The 8,201-nt window shown below is 53.1% G+C and overlaps 1 protein-coding gene across 1 annotated transcript in view; it reads left to right on the forward strand.

The window, feature by feature from the left end:
- Positions 1-807: 807 nt before the first annotated feature.
- Positions 808-8,201, forward strand: part of SCAMP2 (secretory carrier membrane protein 2) — an 8,809-nt gene continuing 1,415 nt past the window's right edge. The window contains exons 1-6 of the mRNA XM_031055879.1: positions 808-885; positions 2,646-2,763; positions 3,405-3,533; positions 3,959-4,118; positions 4,621-4,722; positions 7,067-7,184. Of these exons, the coding sequence (XP_030911739.1) occupies positions 2,649-2,763; positions 3,405-3,533; positions 3,959-4,118; positions 4,621-4,722; positions 7,067-7,184 (624 nt within the window). The 5' untranslated portion in view covers positions 808-885; positions 2,646-2,648. The remainder of the gene's footprint in view (positions 886-2,645; positions 2,764-3,404; positions 3,534-3,958; positions 4,119-4,620; positions 4,723-7,066; positions 7,185-8,201) is intronic.

Here is an 8,201-nt window from a genome sequence, read left to right on the forward strand (position 1 = left end):
TGGGAGAAGAGTTCTCCAGAGGGTGGCACTTGGCTGCCCAAGAGGAACCTCTGCTTGCAAAGGAGTAGGTGGAAAAGAGGAGATAAAAACAGCTGTGTAAAAACCCTGCAGGTGAGGGGAGGGAGGTGTTCTGAAGTGCACAGAGCCTGTTTTAAAACATCAGAGGATGTTTAAAAGACGAGTGGGAGGTGCTGCGAGTGGAAGTGAGAGCTGTTATGCCAGCAGCATTAAAACCTCCTAAAATAATTGGTGTCACACCTCCAGCTCAATTTTCCTGAGTGTTTCACTTATCCAGAGCAATCATCGGCATTTTAGCTTGCCAGCCTCTCTCAGCCACGATCAGCTGTGTCTAAAACCTCATTTTATGTGGCTCCATGCTTGCTTTGTGAGGCCCAGCAGCATCCTGACCATGGGTGGATGAATCCAAATCCCTGGAAATTAGGAATAACTCGCTGTAGGTGAGCAGAAGTAACCTGCACAAGGTATTCCTGTGCCAAAAGCAAGTTGTGGTTGTTCAGACATCCCTCTTGGCTGAACAGGAGATTATTTCTTCTGACAAGTCTTGCCTTGCTGGTAGTCATCTCCTTGGATATTTAAATTCCATGCCAGCCAGGGCCATCTCCCTGTGGCAGGGATATGTTTCACGCCCTCAAATTCCCAGCTACCAAGCAGATGGAAAGCAGGCAGCATGGATAAGATGGACTTGGTGTTCTTAAAGGCCTTTTCCAAACTGAACAATTCAGTGCTATCAGTGGTGATAGCCCATATCCAGTGCTGATTTCTCCTTGTGCTCTGTCCCTGCAGGACCCCTCGGTGACACAGCTCACAAACACCAGCCAAAGTGGCTTGGATGAATTCAACCCCTTTTCTGAGAGCTCCCAGCGGGTAAGTGCCACGTGTCCTTGTGCTCTGTGTGCCTGGTGCTGCTTTTAGTGGTGTAGAAGGTCCCTTGATAGGTGCAGCTTAAAAAAAGAGGAATTCACGGCTGATTTCTGTAGCCCCACATTTCTCTTCACAGAGAAAAGCAAAGCACAATTCTTCCCAAGAATATTTCTGGGGCTCACATTCTCTGAACCTCAGAGAAAGAAAACACAAATCTTATCATTTTTTCTCCCTGTGTTTGTGCAAAAGTAGAATACAACATAGAGATTTTTTTACCCAAAGTGATGGTGTTTTGTTTCCTTGGCCTGTCAGGGCCAAGAGTGTGTATGTGTGTGTCAGGACTGTTGAATGACAGTCACGAGATTCAGGGCAAGGTAAGCAGTGTGTGCAGAGTGAGTGCTGGGCAGATTCAGTTTTAGATTTATAGAATAATATAGTATAATAAAGTAATGAATTAACCTTCTAATATCAATGGAGTCAGGTGCATCATTCTCTCCCCTCATTGGGGCCATCACAGCACAACTCTAGATTTCCCCGTGGATGTGGCTTATGGTGTGCAGGAGAGGGAAATTGCTCCTGCACTGGAGCAGTAATGAGCTCCCAGCTGGAGCTCTCCACAGGCATGGAACAGCTCCTCTCCAGCTGGCTGCTGGCTCCCAGGGAAGCCCCATGAAGTGTGAAGGGGAAGATGGTTTGTGGCCAGGGCACTGCAGCATTTTTTTCCTCCCTGGGCTGGGAGCTGAGCTGCCCTGGCCACTGAGGGATGGCTGGGAGAGCCTCACTCTTATTCCCTGGCTGCTGCCATGAGCCAGGTGGGAGAAGGAGGGCAGGAAGGCGAGATTTGTGCTTTAAACAATTCACCAAGAGCCCTTTGTGTTTCTCCTGCCCTGTTTTTCCTGGCCCCTGTCTCTCGCAGACGAATGCGGCGCGGACGACGCCGGCGGTGCAGCCCTCGGGCCACTCGCAGCCTGCTGTGCTGCAGACATCTGTGGAGCCCACACCACAGGTACAGCCCCTCTGGGCTGCCCTCCCAGCCTCCTCCAGCTCCCAGGGCCTCTGGGAGCACAGCATTCCCTGGGGTGGGCACTGGGAAGCTGCAGGTGGGCTTTTCAACTTGTATTTCTGAGGCAGATCTTTGTAGGGAATACGCGCCTAGAGTTCTTCTTCTATCTCCTTCCCTGTCCCTCTGGTGGCAGAGCTTGCTTTGCGTTGTGTCCTGTTGGCTCTGGCTTCCCTCTGGAAATCCTGGAATGAATCCTGCTAATGCTTTTAGCTTAGTTCTGGTGTCTGGTCAGACACGCTCAGTGCCAGGAGAATAAATGCAAGTACCCAGCTGCCAGCACCACCTCATCCAAAGAGCTGGGAGAAAGAATAATTTCTCAGAATACAAAACAGGTAGAAGTGATCCTTAAGACGTGTGGTAGGCAGCTGGGAAGGGAATTGTCCTGGTAAGCCCAGGAGCCCTGCTCACCACTCTGGAGTGATGAGCTCAGAGCAGTCAGGTGAAGTGTGAGGTAGAAGAAGCTGTGGATAAGCTCCTCCTGCCAGCCCTAACTTCCTGTAGGATAACTTGATTTTGTCCTCCAGTGGCAGAATCAAGATGTCAGGGGCTGAGCTTTCACGCCACCCTGTGCCCAAGGTGTCAGGGGCTGAGCTTTCATGTCACCCTATGTCCTGCTTCCTTCCCAGCCTGGCACCCAGTGGTGCCACCACAGCCCAGGGCAGGCCAGGGCTGACCTCTCTGATGTTTGTCCCCTCCCCAGGCCATGGCTGCAGCAGCACAGGCAGGGCTGCTCCAGCAGCAGGCAGAGCTAGAGAGGAAGGCAGCTGAGCTGGAGAAGAAGGAAAGGGAACTGCAGAGCCACGCAGCCAGCATCGACCGTGAGTACTGACTCCTGCCCAGGGCAGCCTGGGTCCCTTGGTTTGCCAGGATTTCAGGAAAACTCCCTGTGGCAACCCTTCTGGGACAGTGCCTGGCATCCCACAGCTTCCAAGATAGGAAGGTGGGATGCTGGAGGCCAGCTCTGCTGGGTCCCTGCCCTCAAGCAGCTGCATTTCACCACCAAAAGCTCTCAAGCGCTGATCTGTGCCCGTGTCAGAGCTGGTGAGTGACTCTGCCACGCTGAGGCTTCTCACTGACACCAGCAAAGCTCTTCTCCTCAGCCTCAACACTCTTTTAACCACAGGAACCCAATATTTTTCCCCTAATCTTGGTTTGAAGTGGCTGAATCTGGGCTTGCAGGGCTGAGTGATGGTGGCTGTGATGGCCCTTTGGCCAGTGCAGGGGAATTCTGCCTTTTTCAAGGGAAAACCCCAGCACACAGCTGCTCTGCCAGCAGTTTATCCCACTCCTGCTGTGCTGCCTGCTCAGATGTAGGAGCTGCCCAACCCCTGGGCTCTGCCAAGGTTTTAATGCATGAATTAAACAATACCTGAACAACTGCTTGGAAATTCTGAGCTGGGAATTAGTCTTTGAATGAGAGAAGAGCAAGTGAAGAGCTGCTCCTTCCTCCCTCCCACAGCGAGGCAGAACAACTGGCCTCCTCTCCCCAAGAGGTGTCCCATCAAGCCCTGCTTCTATCAGGACTTCTCTGCAGACATCCCAGCTGACTACCAGCGGATATGCAAGATGCTCTATTACTTGTGGATGTGTAAGTAATGGCCTCACCTGCAGTCACAATTCTTTTGGAGGAGGTTCTGTGTGCAAAGCTGAGCTCTGTCACACTGTAAATGCTGTCGGTGTTGTCTGCAAGGCTAAAGTCAGGTTTCCCTCTTACTTATGAAGGTAAATGTGAAGAACCTCGAGTTTATGCTTTGGGAATAGCTCATTCATGACAAAATTTTAATTGTTTAATGGAGGCTTGAGCACCTATTTAAGATTTGGCCGTGAGCAGCAGGATCAGATGAGCTTCTTAGGTCAAGCTCTGTTTCCCTTCTGAGGGAGGCAGGGAAATGAGATGGCCCAAAGTCACCTTAATTTCTGCATCTCTCCCTGTGTTCAGTGAGACACTGGAGATGCTTTGGAGTTTCCAAGAGCTTGCTGATGTTGTTTTTCTCTCTCTCCCACCCCAAACAGTGCATTCCATCACCCTGCTCCTAAACCTGCTGGCTTGCCTGGCGTGGTTCACAGTGGACAACAGCAGAGGAGTGGACTTTGGGCTCTCCATTCTGTGGTTAATTTTATTCACCCCTTGTGCCTTTCTCTGTTGGTACCGACCAATTTACAAGGCTTTCAGGCAAGTACTGGGTTGGTTTTTTCTGTAACAGGGATGTATCTCTTAGTGGGAGGAGCTTTGGGTTTATCTGTTCCCATCGTGTTTTGCCCTCAGGATTTTTCCAGCTCTTTGCATCATTAGATAAACCCAAACCACTGTGTTGCTAAACATATTAGATCTGTCTGATAGAACTTAATTATGGTGATCCTTTTTCATCCTGAAATCCAAGCCTAGGCAGACAGAGGACACTTTGAATTCATTTTTTATTCACTTTATTCATTCCTAAGACACTGTTTGGTACACTGATGTCGAGCACACTGTGTTTGTTGAGGGAGCTGCCTTCACCCCATCTTGCTCTGGGCAGAGCACTGCATCTGCAGTGGACACATTTAGGTGCCCAAATTCCTCCCCTCAACAGCTCTTCCCTGGAGAAAGAAGTTCACTGAAGCTGTTCCTCTCCTCTCAGAGCAGAGGCTCAGTGCAAGGATCACAGGTTTCACTCCTGTTGCCATCTCTCTCGCAGGTCTGACAGCTCCTTCAGCTTCTTCGTCTTCTTTTTCATCTTCTTCTGCCAAATAGCAATCTACATCATCCAGGCTGTTGGAATTCCTGGCTGGGGAGACAGGTGAGCTTGGCTTTGCTGCCTGCCATGTCACACATCCCTTTTCTCACCGGGGCTGTGACTGGCAGGAGCTTTGGGACCTGCTTCTGACAGCTGCCTGTTCTTTCTGCTGTGTTTTTCCTCTCTCAGCTCATGGCAGGTCTCAGCTGCCTCCCTTCTCTGCTCTTCCCATCCTAATCCCAGTGTGTGAAGGGGAGGATGTGAATTACTGGATATTGGGCAGGAATCCTTCCCTCACAGGGTGCCCAGAGCAGCTGTGGCTGCCCCTGGATCCCTGGCAGTGTCCAAGGCTGGGTTGGATGGGACTTGGAGCACGCTGGCATAGTGGGAATTGTCCCTGCCCATGGCAGGGAGGTGGAATGTGATGAGTTTGGAGGCCCCTTCTGACCCAAACTGTTCTGTGATTCTTTGAGAACTCTTCTGTGCCTCTTTTCCCTCACTCAGTACAGATCATATTTGCTCCTCTGGTGTGAACCAGATCTGCCTTGTTCAAACTGGAGCCTTCCCTGACAGCAGTGTGGGGCTGAGGGATCTCTGACCTGAAATCTGGGTACTGCTCAGCCTCATACTGCTGCTACCACCCCGACTCTGTCCCCAAACTCTTCCTGAATCCCTCTGGAGTGTGTGCTTGGTGGGCTGAGATAAGCAGAGAGGCTTTTAGCCTCTCCCTTTCTCAGTGACATTGTCCAGAAGGGTGAGCTTGGGCTTTTGGAGCAGATCCAGCAGCCTCATGCCAGCAGCTGTGCCCTGCAGGGAGAGCACAGCCTTTCCTGTCACCTTGCTGCCCCTGCTGCAGCTGCTGTTCTGGAGTCAGGGAGCTCAGGGAAGGTTGGCAGTCCATTCTGGAGCTCAGGGGGAGGTCAGCAGCCTGTTCTGGAGCTCAGGGAAAGTTAGCAGCATGTTCTGGAGCTCAGGGAAGGTTAGCAGTCCATTCTGGAGCTCAGAGAAGGTTGGCAGTACATTCTGGAGCTCAGAGAAGGTTGGCAGTACATTCTGGAGCTCAGGGAAGGTCAGCAGCCTGTTCTGGAGCTCAGGGAAAGTTAGCAGCCTGTTCTGGAGCTCAGGGAAGGTTGGCAGTACATTCTGGAGCTCAGGGAAGGTTAGCAGCCTGTTCTGGAATCAGGGAGCTCAGGGGAAGGTCAGCAGCCTGTTCTGGAATCAGGGAGCTCGGGGTGAGGTTAGCAGCTCCCATTCTGGAATCAGGGAGCTCCGGGAAGGGAAGGTCAGCAGCCTGTTCTGGAGTCAGGGAGCTCAGGGAAGGTCAGCAGCCTGTTCTGGAGTCAGGGAGCTCAGGGAAGGTCAGCAGCCCGTGGTGCCTGTCCCAGGGCAGCCTCCAGGCAGGAGCTGCTGTCTATTTCTGCCCTGTGCCTGCAGAAGGGCCCGTGGGCAGCGCTGTCCCTGCCTCCCCCCTGCCCGAGTCACGGGGGATGGGGAGAGGGTTCAGTCTGCCCTGGAGAGGCTGCCTGCAGCTCTCTGCTCAGTTCCCGGCTGCCAGCCAGCATGGGTATTTTTGGCTGCAGTGTGTGGTGTGCCTTTCTGCTTCACTGTGCTGCCAGGAGCGGTGCCACACATGGGATGGGACCCATCCCTCCTGCTGCTGCTGGCACACGGTGTGTTGGTGGAGCACTTGGAAAGGTTCCTTTCTCCAGCACCCAGGAAGGTGTTCTGAGTGAGGTGTCTTGGTATTTTCAGCCACAGCCAAGTGCTGGTAACTCTGTGAATTTTCCCTGTCCCTTCCCTTCAACAACTCCCAGTGTCTGGAACTTAGAATGGTGGAATCACAGAATGCTTTGGGTTGGAAGGACCATGGGCAGGGACACCTTCCACTATCCCAGGTTGCTCCAGTCCCCATCCAGCCTGGCCTGGGGCACTTCCAGGGATGGAGCAGCCACAGCAGCCAGGGTTTCACCACCTCCATCCCTTCCTGCCTCTCCCTCCTGCTCCCGACCCTTTCATCCCTGTCAGGGTCACACTTATGTCCAGGCTCCAGACCTGCCAGCTGATCTCTCCCAGTTCAGCTGTTCCAGCCTATCTTTACCCCACTTGGCTGAATTTTGAGAAGGTGCCCATGGAAGTCACTGTTGGCGCCAAGGGTATTGATTTTGCTGCCTGAGGGGAGGGCACAGGGCTGGAATGTGGGTGGGATGAGCACAATCCTCCTCTAAAAATGCTAATGGAAACTCTATCCCCAAAACAAAGGCCTGGACGAGCTCCAGGCTCCCGTTTCCACAGCTGCTTGGTTTTGTGCTGCCCTGTAACCTTCCCCTGCAGCACGGCTGTGCTCCCTGCCGCGAGCTGTGCGGGAATGCTGTCCATTCCCAGCCCCTCTCTCTCCTGTCCCTGGCAGCGGCTGGATCGCGGCGCTGTCGGAGGTGCACGGCAACGTGGCCGTGGTGGTGATCATGATGGTGGTGGCAGCCTTCTTCACGCTCTGCGCCGTGCTCTCCCTCTTCCTCCTCAAGCAGGTGAGTTCCTCGGGGGCCAGCAGAGCTCAGGCTGCCCCCAGGGCTCCTGGGTTTGATGCCTCCCTTCACTCACCTGGGAATGATGGTGGGATGGGGGCATTGGTGGGTCAGGAGGTTTTAATTAAAGTGTTTTTGCTTGTGCCTCCTGCAGCGATGCCAAACTTTTTGGACAGTCTTGAAGTGGGAAGTAGCCTCCCTTTGGAGTCACAGAATCATGAAATGATTTGGGAAGGGACCTTGGAGCTCATCTTACGTCCTGCCAAAGGCAGGGACGCTTTCCACTATCCCAGGGTGCTCCAAGCCCTGTCCAACCTGGCCTGGAACATTTCCAGGGATCCAGGGGCAGCCACAGCTTCTCTGGGCAACCTGTGCCAGGGCCTGCCCACCCTCACAGAGAAGGATTTTTTTCCAGGTATCCCATGTAACCCTGCCCTCTGGCAGTTTAAAGCCATTGCCCCTTGTCATGCCTGGAGCTGGCAGAGCAGAGGTGGCCTTGGCTCTGTTCAGCACCCAGGGATTTTCAGTCACTGCTCCCCCAGCATTGTGGGGCCTTTCAAAGCCTGGTGGGATCCCAGTGAGTGCCTTCCCACTGGTTCTAAACCCAGCCCTCCTCCCTCCTCCTGCCTGCCAACAGCAGGGCTGGATTTCTGCAGGAACAGCAGAAATGGAGCTTGGGGGAAACCAAGGACAGGCTGGACTCATCCTCTTTCTGTTGGTACTTCCTTCTGCTCTCCTGGCTTTATCTTGAAGGAAACACCTGATGCTGTTGGCACCTTCAGGTCCTGCCCTGCTGTAAATGCTGGGTTAAGCCTGAGCCATCATGGTGTGGGGAGTTTTGGGTCTGAAACCACTAATTTTGCTGAGAGCTCCACATTTTTCAGCAAATGAGGCTCTCCTGAAGTCTGCCATGGAGCCACTGGCTGCAGCCCATGCTCTGCAGCTGTCCAGGGAGCTGCTTAGCCAAGGACAAGCTGGGTGTGTGCAGCAATCCCACAGCCACAGGCTGATTTCAATCTC

Source organism: Geospiza fortis, unplaced genomic scaffold (genome assembly GCF_000277835.1).
Source record: "Geospiza fortis unplaced genomic scaffold, GeoFor_1.0 scaffold171, whole genome shotgun sequence".
Taxonomy (NCBI): Eukaryota; Metazoa; Chordata; class Aves; order Passeriformes; family Thraupidae; genus Geospiza; species Geospiza fortis.